General features: G+C 44.6%; 3 protein-coding genes across 6 annotated transcripts; 1 reads left to right on the forward strand and 2 right to left on the reverse strand.

The window, feature by feature from the left end:
- The first annotated feature begins 6 nt into the window (after positions 1-6).
- LOC135335513 (cytochrome P450 4B1-like) lies at positions 7-3,806 on the forward strand. Its single transcript, XM_064531037.1, has 12 exons — positions 7-304; positions 494-642; positions 704-748; positions 956-1,199; positions 1,417-1,479; positions 1,886-2,021; positions 2,237-2,311; positions 2,369-2,456; positions 2,638-2,740; positions 3,077-3,272; positions 3,335-3,417; positions 3,508-3,806. Exons 1-12 carry the CDS (start codon positions 117-119, stop codon positions 3,677-3,679), a joined length of 1,542 nt encoding a protein of 513 aa, XP_064387107.1. The 5' UTR covers positions 7-116; the 3' UTR covers positions 3,680-3,806.
- On the reverse strand, positions 3,787-6,675 carry LOC135335514 (uncharacterized). Its single transcript, XM_064531038.1, has 6 exons — positions 6,561-6,675; positions 6,183-6,433; positions 5,769-6,007; positions 5,215-5,491; positions 4,341-4,475; positions 3,787-4,057 (listed from the first exon to the last, which is right to left on the reverse strand). Exons 1-6 carry the CDS (start codon positions 6,589-6,591, stop codon positions 3,875-3,877), a joined length of 1,116 nt encoding a protein of 371 aa, XP_064387108.1. The 5' UTR covers positions 6,592-6,675; the 3' UTR covers positions 3,787-3,874.
- Positions 6,655-22,420, reverse strand: LOC135335505 (receptor-type tyrosine-protein phosphatase S-like). Of its 4 annotated transcripts, none has more exons than XM_064531021.1 (33): positions 22,321-22,420; positions 22,095-22,264; positions 21,573-21,866; positions 21,232-21,423; positions 19,971-20,321; positions 19,621-19,884; positions 19,175-19,474; positions 18,810-19,115; positions 18,372-18,719; positions 17,899-18,201; positions 17,418-17,723; positions 16,937-17,242; positions 16,454-16,759; positions 15,836-16,156; positions 14,156-14,434; positions 13,574-13,955; positions 12,865-13,165; positions 12,576-12,669; positions 12,082-12,245; positions 11,825-11,906; positions 11,444-11,538; positions 11,055-11,145; positions 10,763-10,839; positions 10,444-10,578; positions 10,068-10,187; positions 9,577-9,861; positions 9,098-9,247; positions 8,745-8,841; positions 8,577-8,653; positions 8,263-8,397; positions 7,725-8,002; positions 7,414-7,549; positions 6,655-6,992 (listed from the first exon to the last, which is right to left on the reverse strand). In XM_064531021.1, exons 2-33 carry the CDS (start codon positions 22,168-22,170, stop codon positions 6,918-6,920), a joined length of 6,726 nt encoding a protein of 2,241 aa, XP_064387091.1. In that variant the 5' UTR covers positions 22,171-22,264; positions 22,321-22,420; the 3' UTR covers positions 6,655-6,917. The 4 variants fall into 4 exon arrangements, with proteins under 4 accessions (XP_064387091.1, XP_064387089.1, XP_064387092.1 ...); XM_064531019.1 differs by having other exon boundaries at positions 22,095-22,172; positions 22,321-22,402; XM_064531022.1 differs by having other exon boundaries at positions 22,095-22,175; positions 22,321-22,381.
- Between the last annotated feature and the right edge of the window lie 102 nt (positions 22,421-22,522).

Raw genomic sequence — 22,522 nt, forward strand, 5'->3', positions numbered from 1 at the left:
CCCCTCTTTCTTTAGAAAGGGGAAAACCCGATGCAAAATCTTCTCCCTCTGAAAGACTAAATACACTGAGTCTAGTCTAGTCACATGCTGCGCTGATTAGCTAGCCTAACATCAGCATGTCTTTGCTAATGAGTGCTCTGGAATGGCTGTTTGCTCACCCGGGGTTGTGTGTGGCATTGCTATTAGCCCTCACACTGACCCCCTTCCTCCGGGGGTTGCTGCAACACCTGAGAGTGTACCTTGGCTTCAGGGGCATTTCCATGGACTCTGGTCATATGCACTTCTTCTTTGGACACTCTCCATGGTGAGAAAAAACAACATACAATTATTTTTTAATTATGGCACCTTTTCAAGGTCTTTATTTATATAATTCTTTTTTTATTGTACGTATTTCAACGTACGTGTGACCTCATAGATTTATACAAAGAACACTTAACCCTTTTAACCAACCGCTATACATAGTTGAGGTCGTAACTATGGTTTCATCTCACAGGATCCTAGAGGACGCGGGTCGCGCTCTCGACTGGTTTAGAGACGGATCTTTGAAGAATAATGCGAAATTAATCAAATTCTGTTACGGGCCCACCCTCTACCAGCTGGGTGTGGTGCACCCTGACGGTGCAAAGGTCATTCTCAAGGGAGGTGGGTTCCACAAATTAATTATTTTGTTGATTAACAAGAATCCCCCCTCCCCCAATCTCAGACCCCAAATCTGAGCAGATATACAGTCCTCTGGAGCCGTGGTTAGGTAAAGTACTCTACATGTTCTAGCTCTGTGGATAATATTTTCGGCACTACTTTCAGAGAGAGAGAACAGTATAGCCCTTTCACACTTGAAATGCAATTACCATATTACTTAAGCCAACTACTCACTAGCTAAAGTGAGGTGAACAGTACTAACTTCATTGTCATACACATAGCCATCCTTATAAGTGTCATGCTCTCATTATTCCAGGCAAGGGTTTGCTGATTGCCAACGGGGCTAGATGGGCGCGTAACCGTCGTCTCCTCACACCGGCCTTCCACTACGACATACTGCGACCTTATCTCAAGATCTACGCAGACTCTGCCCGTACTATGAGTGAGCTGTGGTCAGCTGTGCCTGAGGGCGAGTCCTTCAACGCGTTCTCCTACATCAGCCTGTGTACACTGGACGTCATGCTCCAGTGTACTTGCAGCTACAATAGCAACTGTCAAAGGTAATGCCAGCAAGTGGACTGCATACCGTATCATTAGAATATTACTGGAGAATTATTATTATTTTGAGTATGGTGCTTATGACATATTTGGACGTGTGTTGTTGTAGAGATTAGAATGGGAATGGGAATTCTATTCATTGTGTACATAAGACAATTGTTTCTCGAGTCACTTACTTCATTTACGTATTTACTTAATATTACGATTGTTTTGCTGCAGAGAGAAGTCTCCGTACATCAGTGCAGTGTATGAACTGTCTGACCTCGCAGTCAAGAGAATCGTGTGAGTGTACTACAAGTACATGTTAGATCCCACTTGCAATGAGTGTCTCGTTCCCGATAGCTGTCAGTCGTCTGTATTTTGATAGTACTAGAGTTGGCTCTGTAACTAGAGTTCTGGTAATCCAAATTCAACGATATTTTGATTTTCTGAAAGCTTAGAAGGAGCCTGTTATATGCTCAATTCTCAAATTTGGAGTTAGCCATAATTTCTTATTTTTGAGAATACCGTGGTATTTGTCAAAAACAGGCTGAAAATATTAAGACACCATCTAACGAGCTTATTGTAAGCTCAACATTATTAGACCAACAGAACTAAAGTTATGGCCGTTTAAAGATGCTTTGTTTAACGCTAGTGAAATATTCGTATCTGTGTTAATATTCCTTGTGTGAATCACGCACTCTTGCAGGTCTATCAGTTCTTATTTTGACTGGATGTACATGTTGAAGCCGGAGTGTTGGAAGTACCGCAGTGCTTGTCAGGTGGTCCACAAGTTCTCAATGGATATCATCCAACGAAGAAGAACAGCACTCAAGGACAAGAAGGTCTATCACTCATTGTCACTGCATGTGTTGAGCTTTTAAGAACAGATAGTGTTTGTATGTATATCTGAGGAACAGTCCGTTTTTTTATAAGTTACTGAATTACCCAATGTCTTATAGTCCTTTTAGAAAAGAGTATGTCTAGTCTTTCTATGATGTATGTACATAGGATGTAATGTTGGCTAAGTTATTAGTGATCTTCTCTCCCACCTCATTAGACAAGGGGAGAGAATGTGTTGACAGGACGAAAGAGCAAATACATCGACTTCCTAGATATTCTCTTGGAAGCTAAGGTACACTGTTAGATTAACAGTAGAGTGTCATAGCCTACGACTTGTTGTTTGTCACAGGATTCTGACGGTGTGGGCATGACTGACTTGGAGATTCGGGCGGAGGTGGACACTTTCGTCTTTGAGGGCCACGACACCACAGCTGCAGGTATATATACCTAGCTACTAACATCTGTCATTTTAATCACCTCGGTTTTTCCTGAGAGCAATTTAGTGTACAGGGATGTGTTTAAATTTACTCACAATGTATTATTGGCTTGAACGTATGGCTATGCTGTGGTTTAACCACCCTCCCACACACACACGCCCACACACACACGCCCACACAGCGATGGCCTGGACCCTGTACAACCTTGCCCTCCACCCTGAGCACCAGGCCAAGTGTAGGGACGAGGTGGACGCCATCTTTGATGAGAAGGATGAGATAGGAATGTAAGTACCTGGTGTGTACGTACACTAGAAGCACAATTACAACATGAGAGTGAACTGCTTAAACAAAACTCATGTTACGAGCTCACAAAGTACCCCCCCTATCCACACACACTCCACTACTCACCCCCACACCCACACACATTCCTCCACTACTCACTCCCACCCCCACACACACTCCACTACTCACCCCCACACCCACACACACTCCACTATACTCACTCACCCCCACACACACTCCACTACTCACCCCCACCCCCACACACATTCCTCCACTACTCACCCCCACACCCACACACACTCCACTACTCACCCCCATCCCCACACACACACTATCAGAGAGGAGCTGAAGAAGCTGGACTACCTCAAGTATTGTATCAAGGAGAGCCTCCGCCTCTTTCCCCCGGTGGCCGCTAATGGGCGTGTCCTAGAGAAGGATACAACCATCAACGGGCGAATGGTCCCTAGAGGCACGCCATTGCTCTGCTTCAACTACGCCATTCATAGGCATCCTGACTTCTGGGAGAATCCAGATGTACGTGCTCTGACCATTCTGAATAGTAATATTATATCACATCATATCACTACTTTTTGCAGGAGTTCGACCCACTTCGGTTTGCTCCTGAGAACTCCAGGGACAGACATTCTCATTGTTTTGTGCCTTTTGCTGCAGGACCGAGGTACACACACACACCCCCACCACTCACACACACACACACACACACCCACACCACACACACACTCCACCACTTACACCCACACACTCGCAGGAACTGCATTGGACAGGAGTTTGCTATGAACGAAGAGAAGGTGATTCTCTCTCACTTGTTGCGGAGGTTTGAGTTCACTCTGGACGAGAGTAAGACAGTGGAGAAGGAGTTCCTCATCATACTACGCCCCAAGGACGGCTTATACTTGAAACTGAAGCACAGGAACTTGTGATCTGATTGGCTGGAATTGTTATAGATGTACGTACAACACAACCTTAATCGTATTGTAGCTGTTATTTTTGATAATGTTTTTTTGCTCTAATTAGAAATATAGTGTGGTCAATTTTTACGATTTTTCATGATTTTATAAATGAACAAAATAAATAATTATAACAAATAAAAACAAACAATGACAGTAGCCACTCTATTAGCTAGTGTCCATAGTTGTGCCACACTGGTCATCACTACTGTCACCATCCTCACAAGCCCCACCCACATCATCACAAGCCACACCTACATCACACTCGTCACTGGCGGGTCCTAGCTCGTCAAGCAACTCTTGCGTGTGCTTTAAAATGTCCTCTTCATCACTCTCGTGTTTACTGAACAGCTGGAGAGGAAAACAACAAAAACAGCGATAAATTATAGCACACAGCGTATAATCATAGCATCAGAGCAAGTATATAAATACAATGAATACATACTGCTAATCATTTTAAGCTTAATCAGAACTTCCAGGGCAGCCATTAATACATAAATGTTCCTAGGTTAAGGTTGCACGTACACATAGGTAGAGTCAATAACTCTAACTCCTAAGAACAGGATTGCATAAATTGTTATCTATAACCACTATATACCTTAAGTAATTTCTATCCACTAATTATTATTCTCACTGTTAGAGTTTGTTCGAGGTAGAATCTTGCTGAGTCAGCATCCTTGGTGAGCGTGTGCAGCCAGCCCATGAGGTACCACACCGCAATAACCTCGTCATCATCCTTCAATAACCCCTCTAGCACTAGGAACGCTGTCTAGGGGAGGGACGAAAGGGTTAACAACAACTACACACACACATACATAATATTACATAATTATTATTATTGGCTTTTTTTTCAAGAAACGATTTAAACGGAGGGGGGGGGGGGGGGTGTCTTTCAAAACAGCCATAACTTGGTTACAGTTGATCCAATGTCAAAAATGTTAGGATTTTCTGAAAGCTTAGAAAAATTCCTTTCAAATGATGTGTTTCAATCCAAAATTTCGACGCGGCCCTAATTTGTCATTTTTCGGCCTCGGACCATGGGCTTATAATCCATGGTACGGCTAAATTACTTTTATCTCTCAAATATCAACTTTGATGGTACCATTTGAAAGGTCTCTTTCTAAGCTTTCAGAAAACCATTGACGTTCGATCCACAGAATTCAAGTTATGGCAGCTGAAAAATTCCCAAAATCATTGATTAAGACTTTCGCTGGCGCATTCAGCCCACTCGCGGGAGCCTAAGACTATCGCCGGCGCATTCAGCCCACTTGCGGGAGCCTAAGACTTTCGCCGGCGCATTCAGCCCACTCGCGGGAGCCTAAGACTATCGCCGGCGCATTCAGCCCACTCGCGGGAGCCTAAGACCATCGCAGGCGCATTCAGTCCACTCGCGGGAGTCCAAGACTATCGCCGGTGCATTCAGCCCACTCGCGGGAGCCTAAGACTATCGCCGGCGCATTCAGCCCACTCGCGGGAGCTTAAACACATAATAAAAAATAATTGCTCACCTGATGTTCTCCCATTTCCAATAGTAGTTTGGCTGTGTTAACTCTGGACCAATACGGAGGTACATCTGCCACGCCTTCTAATGACATCACGGTGACATCATCGCCACTAGGTAACCATAGCGACACGCTCTTAACGAGAGTCTCTTTTGCCTCGTCAGTCCGCTCTAGACTGAGTAGACAGCTTGCTTGGACCTGCAGAGCCTCGGCATTACCAGAGCACAACTCCAGAGCCTTGGAACACGCCTCCTGACACAGGGAGCCAGCATCAGCAGAAAAACTGTCCGTACAAAGCAAAGAAAAAGTAAGTTCTGAGAAGAAAACACACACAAATAGGTAACTGCATTGTTAGCTGTCTAAATGAAAGTACTACAACAACCAATTTATAATAAAAAACATGTAATGTACAGAGACAAATGTAAGGGAGAAAATACAAATAACACGCAACAATAAAAGTCAGGTACTGTACAGTGGAATTCACAATGGTGGATGGATTTAGGAGGGCAAGTTTTTTGGCCATTATTACATACAGAGGAGGTTATTTGTGGAGTACTTACCACGAGTCAGTGAGGTAGACCTCAGCAAGAGCACAGTAGGCGTTGGACAGCTCCACACTAGTCACACTCTCCACACTAGCACACGCTTCACCACCGCCCACACCCTCTAACAGTTTTGTCATGATCTCAATTCCCCTCTTGATGTAGTCAATGGCAACCACTCCCTCGGACAACTGGGCCATGTACAGGTACTTGGAGTGGCCGGTCAGAGGTGAAAGGTCAATGCTCCTCTTGAAACAGTGAGGGGCAGTAAAGGATAAATTAACGCATAATAATAATAATAATAATAATGATTTATGCTGTAATGTACTTACAAATTTTTATGTGGTCTGAAACTATCAGTAGTTAACTCACTCCCACCCCAATACACACGCCCACACATACGCCCACCCACCCCACACAATGAGAGGATATATCGAGTGCTCTGTCTGCCTCCCCCGTCTCCAGTAACAGTGGTCCGAGAGTGTCCAACACCCGCACACAGTCTGGCTCTAACCCAAGAGCCTTGTCACAAAACTTGACGGCCAACTCCAGTTGAAATGCGTCCATGGCATCCTCGGCACGGGTCAAAAGGTCGTCTACAGTATAAGAGGAGGTGGTGGTCTTGGGCTTGGCTGATCTTTGCTGCTTTCTTTTAGCCTTGGCAGTAGCCAGAGCCTGTACCCCTGTATACAGTGGCCAGTATTAATAGACTCAAGTCATGAATACATGATGAACACACACAACCCCTATTGCCTTGCTTGCTATTACTGGATATCCAAGAGACCTGTATGAATGTATAGATGCTCTTACGTGCTTTCTTTAGCTTTGCTCTTCGCCCCATAGCTTATATAGCATGCAAGGAGATACTGTCTCTCTCTATCAAATACTGTAGGTATGCACGTGGTTAGGTAAAGGTCGACACTTTCATAGATAATACATAAACATGAATTTGCTATGCTGCTCCTTGAATATTAGCAGCAGCATAAAATTAATGATATTAATTATAGATCTGCTATGGAAGATTGTACTTGTGCTGTTTAACAAAAAAAAACGGATATGTGTATTCTAAAAATTATTGTTGCTATATAAAATTAATTATGATAATAAAAAGTGCCAGCACTTTTGTGGCACTCTCTCTAAACTGTCAATGGTAACAAACATTCAGTTTCAGTCAAAATTAGCATAGTGGTCGAATGAGTCCAGAAACTCCAGAACAGCTTGGTAACAGAACTTGTACAATTCCTACAGTTAAATAAAGAAGCGTGTGATTAGAACCAGCAAAACAATGTACCGTCCAGTACAGAAATATGTTATCATAATTATTGGTACGATAAAAACAATAGCAATAATCCTTTATACAACACTACCCGTAAAAGAGAAAGGTAAACACTACGATAGTGTCAGTTTTGCAGAATGCTAGCTTACTGTATGTAGACAACATCAACAATAACATCAACAGTTATCTCATGTGTATTATACATCATTATAATACTAGTACTGCACTGCACTAGCTGCACTGCACTGCACTGCACTGCACTGCACTGCACTAGCTGCACTGTACTGCACTGCACTAGCTGCACTGCACTGCACTGCACTGACACAATTGAAGTCAATCTCAGCAGAGCTGCACTGTATACTGTGCTTTAGTGTAGTGTGGACTCACAAAGCTGTTGACGAGTCCTGGCTGCTGGTGTCTCAGAGAGTGTATGGTGGCAAACAAGTCAACGATGCCCTCCACCTTCAGCTGCTCCAGGACTGAGCCTAGGATGCAGAACGTGGCAGAGCGCCCTATACTTGAACTGTGTGTGTGGAGGGGGGAAATATGGGATTTGAACATACCATCTGAACGAGCTACTTCTAAGCTTTCAGAAAATCATAAAATCGTTGAATTTGGACATCAGAACTCTAGTTACAGAGCCAACTCTAGTAACTCTCAAAATACAAAAGCATAAAATTATCTACTATACGCCTCACCTGTCATGTACGACAATGGGACCGCCTCCGAGCATGTGCTGGGATTTCTGGAGGACTCCTATCAGATCAATCACCGTGGCAGCATTAGTTGGCATGGTGTCCTCTAGCCAATCAGAATACTGGTAGTGTTTGATGACACGACTCTCGTTAATCTTGGTATTAGTTACGGAGAATTCCCGCATTGTGTAGGAGCCATAATCTGTCATCTGTGTGAGCTCTATGAACATGTCTCCCTGTTGTATGATCTTCTCTGTGGGCCAGTAACGAACACATTGCTCCTAGGAAAGAAAATAATTTGAATCAGCACCTCGGAAAATATTATAAGGGCACTCCAAATTTCCAGTTATACTATTGAACAAGAAGCTGTGTATATAGTTGTTGTAGAGCGTGGTAAGCAAAGAAAGAACTGATTTTAGCAATAATGCTACAACTTTACTAGAGACTAGAGAGCTGCCTCTATTGTCAGTGAGGTTGTCCCACTATCATCACATCAGTAGGAAAAGAATGCTCAAACTACTTTATAAATAAACCTAGTTACCTTTCCCTTCTCCTCGAGGGGACATAGCATGAGAATACAGGACACTCTGTGCTCCCAAATCATCCGCCAGAAGTCAGTCACTGTGTGTTTCATGGCTCCCTGGGTCAGTATATACTGGTGGCGATGTTGGTAGCCCTGTGTGTGTGTGTGTGTGTGTGTGTGTGTGTGGGGAGGGTGTGTGTGTGTGGGTGTGTGGTGAGGGGGTGTGTGTGTGTGTAGTGAGGGGGTGTGGTGATACAAGCTAGGGCCTGAGGACACGCTCTCCATGTATATACATGCACAGGTGGTACGGTTATTGATAGATGAAGCCTCACATCAATATAGCTAGCGTTGACATAGTCCGAGCCAATCACTCCGGGGTGTAGCAACAACCTCACACGAAAGCGGTCATCTGTATGACAACAATAGGACATAATTATAATAATGTATCATTGTCATTGTATGTAGTTGGCTAGAAGGTCAAAGTGCATGTGGTAGCTTACAAGGCAAGATTTTTTCAAATCTGTTCTTCGGTCTGTTGACTGGCATCCTGGCTGGTTCTAACTGAGACTCCTCCCACACCTGTAACTCATTAAGACGCTGTATAGTGAAGGGGGGGGAAGTGAAAGATAACAAAATGGCCTCAAAAAATTACAGTGACTTCAACTACTACAAATAGTGGGTAATTTTGGTTGATACACATTTCGTATGAACTACTTCGTATTCTAAATATTCGTACAGCTCAGGATAGTGACATAGAACCTACTGCATATTACTATCTTTTGCAGTTCAAATTTTTGGCTGATACTCTACAATACGTACGAAAATGATCCGCTATATATAACCCTCGTCTCACCGCATATTCTGCCTCCATTTTGCTGGTGTCCAGGTGAGGGTCGTGTGCGAGCAGCTCCTTGTGACGCCTCCGGAGTGTTTGAATGGAGATCGATGTTCCCCCCACCTTCATAGTCTCGTGGATGCAGTCGTGGATGAAGATGTACTGACGCTGTGTGTGGGGGTGTGTGTGTGTTGGTGTGTGTGTGTGTGTGGGGGGGTGGGTGTGTGTGTGGGGGGGTGTACAGAGTGTGTAATGAACGCGTAAAAATTCCCACTTGTACGTATGTATATTTTGGATAATAACGATGGCTAATAGTGTATGGTTTTCATCAAAAATGGGCCTGCATGGCTAGAACAACCTCACCATTATATAGATTAGAACTATGTGCAACATGTATGTTTCCTTAAGTATGACAATATCAATATCTGCACAGCTGTCCGTTATAAGCCCCTCCCCCTTACCTCTGTCTGGACCATGTATAAGCCCCTCCCCCTTACCTCTGTCTGGACCATGTAGTTCCTCTGATGTCTGAGGCCCAGAACAAAGTTAAAGATGTCCAACTTCCCCTCCTCTTCCATCATCTGCATCATGGCTTGTATCGTCATGAGCGTGCCAGTCCGGCCCACCCCCGCACTGCAATGATAAATGAACGGCCCGGGAGTTGTGCGCTTGAAATCGTTGATCCTATTGCTAAACGCTATGACTGGATGCGGGTAGTCAGGGACACCGAAGTCAGGCCAACCAGTGTAGTGGAACTGCTTCACCTCGCGACGATCGTTGCCCTAGAGATATACGAGAATGCATGGTAAAGAGTACTAGCATGCAAAGGAGTGACCATGGTAAGTTAAGTGGTTTACTAGGATCCTTTTTAAAACAGTCTTAGAAAAGAAAAGTATATTGTCTCTGTAACAGACACTGGCAGAGAGTGGTATTTGGGATAATAATAATCATGAACTGTTCATATTAATTTTACAGCAACAAAACTGACCCTGCTCATTTTGAAGGTCCTGACAGTGTAGTAAGCCAGCTGCTGGATCTCTATCAAGGTGACACTGATGTCCTCCAGTGTGAGGCTACCTACCTCTGGCCAGTACTGGTGACACTTGGCCTACAGGCAAACAACACGGGGACAAATAGTTAATTGGGTACGCTCCATAATTTAATTTAGAGCTGAGTATAATTATATATGTACGTGTATACCATCTGAACTATCCTTTCAGAAAATAAATTGAAATTAAACCACCAGAACAAAATTTTACACATACATACAGTTTTGTATACGGTTTCTAATGGCAACGGGGATACATGTACACAACTGTTCTCGTGTGAGAGACTAGAGACTAAGTATCAATGCAGCGACTCACTCTGTTCTTCTCCACTACGTTGGTGAGCATGATGATGCAGCAGGAGTTCTGTTCCCAGACCATCCTCCAGAAGTCATGCGTGGTGTGTGCCAGTGGACCTTGGGTGGCCACATAGCCTCGCTTCTCTAGGAAGCCCTGCATGTACGTGCGTTTGATTGCATGGGGAGAAGGGTCAGGGTTCAAGCATGATGTAAGTACTGGTTGAATTGCGTTGAAACTACATTACACACACACACCACACATGCACACTTGTAAAGCTGATGGCTTCAGTGCAAACACCACTCAAAGTCAACAATTGTGTATGCAACTAAACTCTTACGTCAATGTAGTTGGCATTGATGTAATCTGATCCGTCCACCCCCGGGGTGGGACTGAGCCTCACACGCGTGTCATCAACTGTCAGGGGAATAGAGACAAAGTTGACTAATTACTAAACATGTGCAGTGTACTAGCTATAAAGGGACAGAGAAATTAGATATGGCTTGATTAAATAGAACTCTAGCCAACTCTAGTTAGAGCCACTGAAGGGTGTGTGGTGTGTGGTGTGGGTGGATGTGTGGTATGTGGTGTGGGTGGATGTGTGGTGTGGGTGGATATGTGGTGTTACTCACAGCAGTTGATATTGGCGTATCTATTCTTGATGACATTGCAGGGCAGAGATGACTGCACGTGGGCCAAACTAGGGGACTTGATAGAGAGGATCTGCAGGGCAGATATAGAATTGTGGTAAAGATTTCCAGTAGTCTCGTAAAAATAAGCTCTGCATGTAATGATGTCATAAAATGCTACTCCCCAGTGCATGATTATATCCTTTACCTGAGGTATAGCTATGCATGCAAATATCACTAGTGTGCTATTAGTTGGGGGGTAGCTATTAGTTGGGGGGTTGCTATTAGTTGGGGGGTATATATAGCTATTAGCTGGGGATAGCTATTAGCTGGGGATAGCTATTAGCTGGGGATAGCTATTAGCTGGGGATAGCTATTAGCTGGGGGGTTACCTCGTATTCCTCTGAGTAGAGGTGGTCGGTGTTAGCATGCATGGACTTGACATAGCGAGGGAAGTCCTCCACCAGCACGGAGTTACGACTCTCCTCTGCACACGGGGAGCAGAGAGAACAAAGAATGAAACCAACTAACCATGCATTCAGTCTACACATACTCAATAAATATGTACGTACAATGATGACAATATGCGATTGAGAGCAAATAGGTAGATAAAGTAAAGCCATGCTGGCCAGCTCTATAAGATTGTACGAGTCAAGTATTAGGATCAGAGCCAGCCAAACAGAGCAAGCACTACGTGCAACAACGTCAAAGTTGTCTACATTATTATGTTCAATAGCAAATGGAGCCAGCCTCTAGTCTCCTAATATACATACCTGGGTCGAGGTTTTGGAGCTCAGCCGTTGCCTTGAGGTTCCTCAGAGTGGTGGTCGTAGGGATAATCTCCCTGTGATCTCTCTACACACATAAAGGATAGGCTAACTTGATAGAAACAGGAATTGAAATGAACTCTCGAATTAATATAAACTCAAAACACTCTCCGTACTTAAAAAATTTTATTTTTTGAATAACTCCATTCACTTTGTAAAAAGTAACGGTATTATAATTTCTGCTATATAGACTGATCACTCACAATTCTGACTGATCCCTTCCTGGAGGGCGGTTGTGGGAGGCCGTACTCTTTAGACAGTCGGTTACGCTCGTACAAGACGAAACCGATGATAATAATCACCAGGACAGCAATGAGAGCCAGTACAATGGCTACCACTATGCCAGCGATAGCTCCAGTAGGCAGCCCTGCAGGGGAAGGGGGCTGTGGTAGCAGTACAGCTACGAATGCAATATACTAAATGTATGCGCGATACCACGAGTTCTTAATGTTCTCCTGGCGATACTACCTATTATTTATGCTATTTATGCAAGCGGCTATCATGTCTGTCAACTCACAAATCAAACAAATTTTGCTATAATTATATTGTAATTATACATTTTGCTCATACTGGTCTTCATTGTTTATGTTGAAAGTACAGTAGTCTAGAGGGCCACACTGAAGATATGTAGTCTGGAGGGCCACACTGAAGATATACGTACATGTATTCTGGAGGGCAATACCAATTAGTTGCTCACCAGAGATTTGAGTGCCTACTGGTGTTACGAAGGGGCTAGAGGAGAATGTGGTGTACTGTCTGTTCACGCTCTGTCGCCTGGCTCTCGTTCCAGCCTGTAGAGGGTGGCACGACAGACTAATAATTATATAGAGGGTGGCACGACAGACTAATGAGGGTCTACCTCAACACAAAATATGGGGAACTGATGTACTCATTGAGAAAAGCCTTCGCTTCAAACAATGCATGCTTTGAATTGCCAATAAAAGCACAGAAGTGTGACCACACAATGACAAAATTAATTAACTTACCGGTACAGTGGGTGAGAATGCTCTAACAAAAGCTGTGTACGTAGATCCCTGTTCCAATGGCCCATTCCGGTACAGGTCTGGGAAGTCGTTGATTCCTCTAGTCCCTGACTCATCTCCGAGAATGAAGACCATGGAAGGTTGGTAATTATCTGCTCTGATCTCAGCAGCAATGTACGGCGTGAGGGGAACACTAGCAGAGTAGTTAGTGAAGGAACTGTTGTCAGGGTACACTGAAGTCGGGTTACGTGACTCGTCAAATGCGGAGGCATCGTCCAATCGGATTACTACCACCCAGTAGTGACTGCAAGAGAGGGAGGGAAGTTGGCGGGAAAACATTACACACAAACTTAACACAATATTAATGATGCATGACCCAAATCGGAATGTGCCATGTCATGCATCATTATAGGTTATTTGATACCTTTTACCAAATTAAATTTGCGACACGAACATGTGTTACCCGGCCATGCATTGCCTTACACGGTACACACCCACAGTGTTTCAAAACAAGAAGTACATGTGGTCATGTTTGAAGGCATGATCATTAGAACAACATACATACATAGCTGCTTACTGTACCATGTAAGTACAGCGGAACATCCCATAAAGTAGATTAAACTCTAGATCTCTATGTATAAAATACCAAGTGGCTATATAATTATACTCCCAAAGTGTCCTTTATTCAAAGACAACTGTAACGCCCACTCACCTGAAGGTCCCGCCCGACACAGCCGGCAGTGTGATGGGTATAGTAGTGACACCAGGAGAGCCCACTGGTGGGGGGTCTGGTGAGAACGTGGGGGGCACTGGGATAGTCATCTGACTAACCGCAGTGCTATACGGGCCCAATCCGATTGCAGTCCTTGCAGCTACAGATATGGTGTATGTGTAGCCGGCCATAACGTTCAGTGTGGCTGATATAAGAGTGGTGTTAACAGTGTCCATGGTCATAGCTTCTGACGATATGTATTGCACTGTGTAGCCGGTAATGACTCCATTTGTTTCGTTATCCGCTAGTGGGTTCCAGTTGACATTGATGCTGTTTAGTAGCGTGGAAGTGCTGCGTACGTTGCTAGGGAAACCATCCGGTACTGCAAGAGAGTGAGACAGTGGGTATAGAGATCACATGCACGCAGCATTACACAACACAACCTACGATTATTAATATTATTAGCCATTGTACAACAGTTACAAAACAACAATACATAATTAAGCAAGTAGCTACATGTACAAGCTACTATTGTGCAGTCAATATCCCCCGTGTATATAATACATAACCCCGCGGCCGTACCATCTTCCAGAGTGTAGAATGGCTTGATAGTGACACTGCTAACACCCGCTCTGCTCAGGGCCACTACACTGACACTATACTCAAGGTTAGGTGTGAGAGAGGTGGCGTTATAGTAGAGGGCGTCGCCCGATATCGTTGCCATGGTGACCACACCGGACAAGCTCTCGGAGATATTAATAGAATAGTTAGTGATAGGGAGAAGAGAGAATGGCGTTGTCAAGGAGACTATGACAGAGCGTGCAGCTGGTACGATCGTGATGTTGGGGGGGAGGGGTGGGCCTGTGGGTGAGTGTGTGAGAGTGGGGAGGGGGCAGTGAGGCACATGCACACATACTAGTACTGTATGTTGGGGGGGAGGGGTGGGCCTGTGGGTGAATGTGTGAGAGTGGGGGGGGGGGGGAGTGATCATGAGGCACATGCACACATACTGTATGTTGGGGGGGAGGGGTGGGCCTGTGGGTGAATGTGTGAGAGTGGGGGGGGGGGAGTGATCATGAGGCACATGCACACATACTGTATGTTGGGGGGGAGGGGTGGGCCTGTGGGTGAATGTGTGAGAGTGGGGGGGGGGGTGAGGCACATGCACACATACTGTATGTTTGGGGGGAGGGGTGGGCCTGTGGGTGAATGAGTGAGAGTGGGGGGGGGGGGGTGAGGCACATGCACACATACTGTATGTTTGGGGGGAGGGGTGGGCCTGTGGGTGAATGTGTGAGAGTGGGGGGGGGGAGTGATCATGAGGCACATGCACACATACTGTATGTTGGGGGGGAGGGGTGGGCCTGTGGGTGAATGTGTGAGAGTGGGGGGGGGGGAGTGATCATGAGGCACATGCACACATACTGTATGTTGGGGGGGAGGGGTGGGCCTGTGGGTGAATGTGTGAGAGTGGGGGGGGGGGGTGAGGCACATGCACACATACTGTATGTTTGGGGGGAGGGGTGGGCCTGTGGGTGAATGAGTGAGAGTGGGGGGGGGGGGGTGAGGCACATGCACACATACTGTATGTTTGGGGGGAGGGGTGGGCCTGTGGGTGAATGAGTGAGAGTGGGGGGGGGGTGAGGCACATGCACACATACTGTATGTTTGGGGGGAGGGGTGGGCCTGTGGGTGAATGAGTGAGAGTGGGGGGGGGGGCAGTGAGGCACATGCACACATACTGTATGTTTGGGGGGAGGGGTGGGCCTGTGGGTGAATGAGTGAGAGTGGGGGGGGGGGGCAGTGAGGCACATGCACACATACTGTATGTTTGGGGGGAGGGGTGGGCCTGTGGGTGAATGAGTGAGAGTGGGGGGGGGGGGCAGTGAGGCACATGCACACATACTAGTACTGTACGTATAAAGCATTAGAACTACGTAGACAGTTTACTCAATTGCAGCTCATGTAGGAATATACACCACCTTCAAATAAGCATCTAGTACAGTTACTGTACATGTACACACTTGTGTTAGAGAAAGTAAATATTGAAAGCAATGGCTATATATACAGTAGGTTCCTGGCTACTGAAACATGAGATCATCAACTAAGGCAGGGTTACAGCTGCAATGCAAGACCCAGGCTATCCAGGTATTGAGGCCATAGCTACAGCTGCAATGCAAGTACCAGGTACTGCCTGGCTATGAGGTTACGTACAAATCTCCCTCTAATTAACACCGTAATACAATATCATTAGCTACGTACCAGCAATGGTGACCAAGGTGCGATTACTCTCAATTCCCATTTCGATATCGTTGTCAGCTACACAGTATGGCATGGAACCATTCGCCCTCAGAGGGTACGTCTCCATAGCGACGAACCTAAGCACACTGGTCTGAGTGAACGTACTGTTGCTCAAAGTAATATTGAAGTCACTGTCTACGGAAGATGTCATGCCATTGGTCGTGTTAATCATCCAGGTAATGGCTGGTAGGGGATTCCCCTCAGCAGTGCAGTTTAGAGCTATCATCTCTCCTTCGATTACCAAAACCTCCTCAACTGGACTGACCAAAAACAGTGGAGGGGCTACAGAGAGAGAAACACACACACACACAATAGTACACATGCAGTGCTGACTCAGGAACAATAAAGGAAGTACAAAGTTACAGGCTTCTATTGTATGGCAGTGGAATTTTACATGTGATTGTGCATGCAGCTACTGTAAGCATATCAGTATATATATAGTAGTATAGTATAAGCTATAAAGTATACAGTACAGGAAAATGCGTATTGTACGCAGTGAAATATAGGTATACCATGCATTCAATAACTGCACAATGATTATTGCACTAGAGTTAGTTCAAATAGTATTAATTTACTCACCATTGACAGTGAGCAGTGCAGATGCATTGATAGACCCGACATCATTGATGGCCACACACATGTACACGCCATTGGAGGTGAGGTCAGTGCGAGAAATGATCAGGTTACTGGTTATTGAAAAGGCAGAACTAGTCTCAGTAACATTAAAATTCTCTCCACTAGTTATAGCTCTCTTGTTCCCCTCACTGTCCATCATCACCCAGGAGATCATGGGTAGGGGAAATCCCTCCACTGAGCAGCTCAACACTGCCCCTTGAGGAGCTAACACAGTGAGATCCATAGGAGGGGATGTGATGTTGGGGAGAGCTGGAGAGGACAAATTATATCAGCAAAATGATTTGAACTCAGCATCTAATAGAGCATCCTAAAAGCTACAGAATTCAACTGTATTTTGAAATTTGAACACTCTAGACTCAAGTTACAGGCGCTCCATATAATCCACATACATTGTGTGACATACTTCATTAAGGCTATAGTACTAACCATTCACAGTGAGGAGAGCAGACTGATTAGCCATGCCGAACTCATTGGTAGCCACACACAGGTATTGTCCCAACCGTGTGACATCACTGGGAGAAATGGTCAGATTACTGGTTATTGAAAAGGCAGAACTAGTCTCAGTAACATTAAAATTCTCTCCACTAGTTATAGCTCTCTTGTTCCCCTCACTGTCCATCATCACCCAGGAGATCATGGGTAGGGGAAATCCCTCCACTGAGCAGCTCAACACTGCCCCTTGAGGAGCTAACACAGTGAGATCCATAGGAGGGGATGTGATGTTGGGGAGAGCTGGAGAGGACAAATTATATCAGCAAAATGATTTGAACTCAGCATCTAATAGAGCATCCTAAAAGCTACAGAATTCAACTGTATTTTGAAATTTGAACACTCTAGACTCAAGTTACAGGCGCTCCATATAATCCACATACATTGTGTGACATACTTCATTAAGGCTAGTACTAACCATTCACAGTGAGGAGAGCAGACTGATTAGCCATGCCGAACTCATTGGTAGCCACACACAGGTATTGTCCCAACCGTGTGACATCACTGAGAGAAATGGTCAGATTACTGGTTATTGAAAAGGCAGAACTAGTCTCAGTAACATTAAAATTCTCTCCACTAGTTATAGCTCTCTTGTTCCCCTGACTGTCCATCATCACCCAGGAGATCATGGGTAGGGGAAATCCCTCCACTGAGCAGCTCAACATTGCCCCTTGAGGAGCTAACACAGTGAGATCCATAGGAGGGGATGTGATGTTGGGGAGAGCTGGAGAGGACAAATTATATCAGCAAAATGATTTGAACTCAGCATCTAATAGAGCATCCTAAAAGCTACAGAATTCAACTGTATTTTGAAATTTGAACACTCTAGACTCAAGTTACAGGCGCTCCATATAATCCACAAACATTGTGTGACATACTTCATTAAGGCTAGTACTAACCATTCACAGTGAGGAGAGCAGACTGATTAGCCATGCCGAACTCATTGGTAGCCACACACAGGTATTGTCCCGACCGTCTGATATCAGTAGGAGAAATGGTCAGATTACTAGTCAGTGTGATAGAGGTGTTAGTCTGAGCTATAGCAAAGCTCCCTCCACTAGTTATAGGTATCTGGTTCCCGTCACTGTCCACCATCACCCAGGAGACCGTGGGTAGGGGAAATCCCTCCACTAAGCAGCTCAACACGGCTGCTTCTGGAGCTAACACAGATATGTTCCTACGAGGTCTGATGACGGGGGAACCTGTAGTAATGAGATAGGAAAGTGCGTAAAGAAGAATTGAAAGTGAAAGATTATTATAGAAGTATATAGTACTATGACAAAGAGATATTTTAAATGAAGAATTTACTGATTTGTTAACTAGCATAGTACTATACTGTACGAGTACTCCACAGGGAAAGGGTGTGGCTTACGGTTGACAGTTAGTTGGGCAGTTTCGGTGACGGCTCCCAGAACATTGCTGGCCATGCATCGATAGAAACCGTTGAGTGTGATGCCAGCCCAAAAAACTGTCAGAGTACTGGTTACTGTGGATGGTGATGTGACAGTCTGAGTGACATCAAAGCTATCTTCAGCAATTAGAAGTTTCTCGTTCCCGTCATTGTCCACCATTACCCAGTAGAGCGTGGGTAGGGGTTGGGTAAATGTAAAGTCGTAGATTGTGGGTAGGGGAAATCCCTCCACTGTGCAGTTAAACACTGCTACTTCACCCGCAAACACAGTGAGGTCCATAGGAGCTAGGGTCGTGATGATGGGGGCAGCTGGAGATAATTGACTCATTATAATTAGGAGTATACGTACATGTATATAGATGCGTAAATGTAGGCTAATACAAACAGACCATATTATACCTTGTACTGTAATTGTGGTGTTTCTTGTCACAGGGTCCACTCCGACAGGAGGGTCAAGGGAGGCAGTGCAGGATACTGTGTTAGGCCCAAGGCTTAGGTCAGCAATGGACAGCGTTAAAATAGAGGAGGCCGTGTCCATGAAGCCAGTGACAGCCTGTACACCCTCAGAGTTGGGGAGGCCGTTTACAATCCAGGAGAGTGTTGGTAGAGGGTTGCCTTCAGTAGAACAGGTCAGGTTAATGTTGGTTGAACCAGTGAATGGTCTGTTGATTGATACTGGTGGTGGCAACGCTGTGTTGCTGAGGACTGTGGCAAATGTACAACATAATTTATATGAACAGGGAATTCTACACTAAGTGATTTACATGCTCTCAGGATGTAGATGCTCTCCTCTTCGCTGGCATACAAGTTAATGGAGTCACCAGTTCGTGCAGATGCACACTGATAGAAGCCAGGAGTAGATACACCAGATCGAATGAGGAAGTTTCTAGTAGCAGCTTGAAGCAAGATTGTGTCCATCAACCAAAGTAGGTCAACAGCTACTGGAGAGACACATCGCAGTCTGGCAGAGCCTGCCACAGTATCAATTACTATATTCTCTGGAGGAACATCAAAGAGTTCAGGGAGACTACGAGTTATTGTTGCAGTATCAGGAGGAAACAAACCTGCAGTAAGAGTGAACACTTATATACAATAGAACATAAAGCAAATAGACAATTTTTAAGCCACGGCATTTATCTGTATAGCTTAGAAGAGGATGGTGATGTTGATGTTAAGGTATACACAATCACATACGTATGAATTAACTCACTAGGGGTAACAGTCACCATGACATCAGCTGTCACCCCACCAACAGTACAAGTGTACACTCCTGAGTCAGTAATGGCTACATTGCTCATCTCCAGCCCAAGCTGAGTCACCCCAGTGGTAATGGTTTCCATGGTGCCAGATATGACCCTCAAGAAAGATGGCAGGCTTGAACCTGACGATACACACGGTACAAGTAGAGTGTTCCCCTCCAACACAGTGAGGTCACTGGGTGCCAGGACTATGGACTCTACTGATGCCACGGTAGCTGAAGAAGCAGATCATAATAATTATTTACAATCAAATAATTATGTATGGAGGCAATTAATGGATTTACAGAAATGCTGAGCTTACCATTAAATCTCAAAGAGGCATTTCTACTGGAGAGAGTTTGCTCATCTGCAAAGGTGACCACACATCTGTAGAAACCTTCGTGCTGACTGCCAACATTATCAAGCAACAGAACACTTGCTCTTGAAGAGATGACATCAGTCCCGCTGCTTATAGTGACACTGTCCATGTTATTTGTCAGTATTCCATCCATAAGCTCCGGCCCCATTCCAGAACCAAACTGCATCATTTCAAAGTACCACTGAATGTTGGTCACCGGTTTGATTCCGAGTACAGCACAAGAGAAAGCAGCTCTGGAGTTCCCGTTAAACGGATTAGATTCCAAATCCAACGGCTCATATGCAAAACTTGGCACTGAAAAATACAATCGAACAAGGTAATGAAACCATACAAGGGAGAGAGTTTTAGCCAACATTGCTGGCTGCAGCCACCAACACGGTCAGGGAAGTTTGGCATAAGTAGCATCGCTACAAGTGCTCTAAGTGGTTGGTAAGTGGTTTCTAGGATAAACAAAACTAGAACTATGAAAAAACGGAATCTACATGTACCAGTTCTATACATTGTGCCAGTGTTGAGTATTGACTATATATACCAACTATCATTGTAGAATCATAACTTATACACACACTGTGTATTGTGTTAGTGAGACAAGTAAGGTGTGCGTTTCACTTTGCACAACAACCAGCTATGCTAATAACAATTCGATGACTTGGACAAACAGCTAATTGTACACATACAAATGCACATTAAAGCAGATTCCTATATATCGTACACGTTCCTGGGAGGTAAAAACACTTCAATTATATTTTGAATACAATTCATGTACTGGTGACAATTTAACATTGCATGATGGGAAAACTATTCAATCAAAACATTGAAAATTGATATTATTGCAGGTAGGGCAACTGAAACATGTGTATACTAGCTGGCTCTGAAACACCATGCAGTAAAAGATTCCCAACACCTGTTCTACTATAGGCAGTACACTGGGAAGGACATTGTTGTGACTACTGTCATTATCCCACACATTGTTGATACATCCCAGTCAGGTTGCCAATGAAGGCAGTGTATATACACACACACACACACACACAGGTAGTGGGTGAATATAGCATCTCAATCAATAGACCACTGAACTACTTAACTTATATTTACACATCAATCCAGTATTTTGCATCCTTTATAATGTCCCATTTCCATACATTTTATCCTTTCTGAGCTTAAATAGTTCTATTCATTTTCAATAACAAAATAAGAGACCCACCTTCCTCCTCAGTGATAATACTTCTGCTCCTAAACGTTCCCCTCTCAGTCACCACCTGGCAATAGGAGAATCCTGTGTCATTTACCGCTGTTACCGTGGCAGTAGGGATATCGGGGACAGGGCAGAGAGTGATGACATCAGTCGTTGCTGGAGCTTGCTCTGGTATTGGTGAGGTAAAGAAGAGATGCGGACCTGTGTATAGAGACAAAAACCAAAACTGGTGATAGCCCATTTCCAATTGTGAACCCAATTAGGTAGTGATGTGTTGATTATTCTGTGATCTGTTAACTTGCCACATCTCAATACGGCAATCTTTCTAATTAGCTCCACATTGCACTTACGTCTATCAAACAAAACATCGAGACTATCAGAGTCATCAGAACAAGAGAAGGTAGTGTCCCCCTCACTCAACAAGGTCACTGGGTACACTCTCAGAACTCCATCCTCTTGTGAGATTCCAAATGGATTTAGACCCTGGCTAACAGTTGATCCATCTTTAGTCCATGAGGTAGCACTGGTTGAGGTTGTGGTGCAGCGGACCTGAAGGGCCAGGTCTGAAGCCGTGCCAACGACGATACGGCTGGGATTGAGAGGTTGGTTTGTGTCCACGGTGATCACTGACAGTTGAGCAGAGCCTGGGGGGATAATAATAGACAGAGAATGAAATTCTGGCTACTGCTACTAGTACGATGAAAGTTGAAAGTTAATTGCACCGTTGTCTTGATACCATTGTTGATAAAAAGAAATTGTGTGTGTATAGTACAGAGTGAACTGAGCCATACACTGTTGATCAGTTTGAGAAATTGTCATATCAGACATCTAAAGGTGTTAAGTGAAAGTATTCTAGTGTCTGGCTGTCTCACCTCTTGAAGAGCACAGCAATAGTAGAAGGGACCATGCCAGAGCAGAACAGTTAACAGAGGAGCTGGTCCAAGCCATCACTGCTTGATTGTATAAACAGAGCTTGTTACAGAGCTTGTACTTCTACACTAGCTTGTAAATTATTCTCACTACAAACAGGTAGACTTTTCACCTGTAAGAATATGCATGCACTAGTTAACCAAAGAGAGTTTTTAGCTAGATACTTACTGTAGTGAAATGCTCGTGTAGAGTTTTCATAGAGACCAGTGCATGGCTAAGAATCCACAAACTACCACAGAACCCAATAAAGTTGCACAGGAAATTACATGTACGTACATGTGTGCAGAAAAAAAAGTTTGCGCATGACAAAAAAATTGTAGTCAGGAAGTGGGCCACCCACACCCACTTATGCAGTCAACCACAGTGGTGT

Source organism: Halichondria panicea, chromosome 4 (assembly GCF_963675165.1).
Source record: "Halichondria panicea chromosome 4, odHalPani1.1, whole genome shotgun sequence".
Taxonomy (NCBI): Eukaryota; Metazoa; Porifera; class Demospongiae; order Suberitida; family Halichondriidae; genus Halichondria; species Halichondria panicea.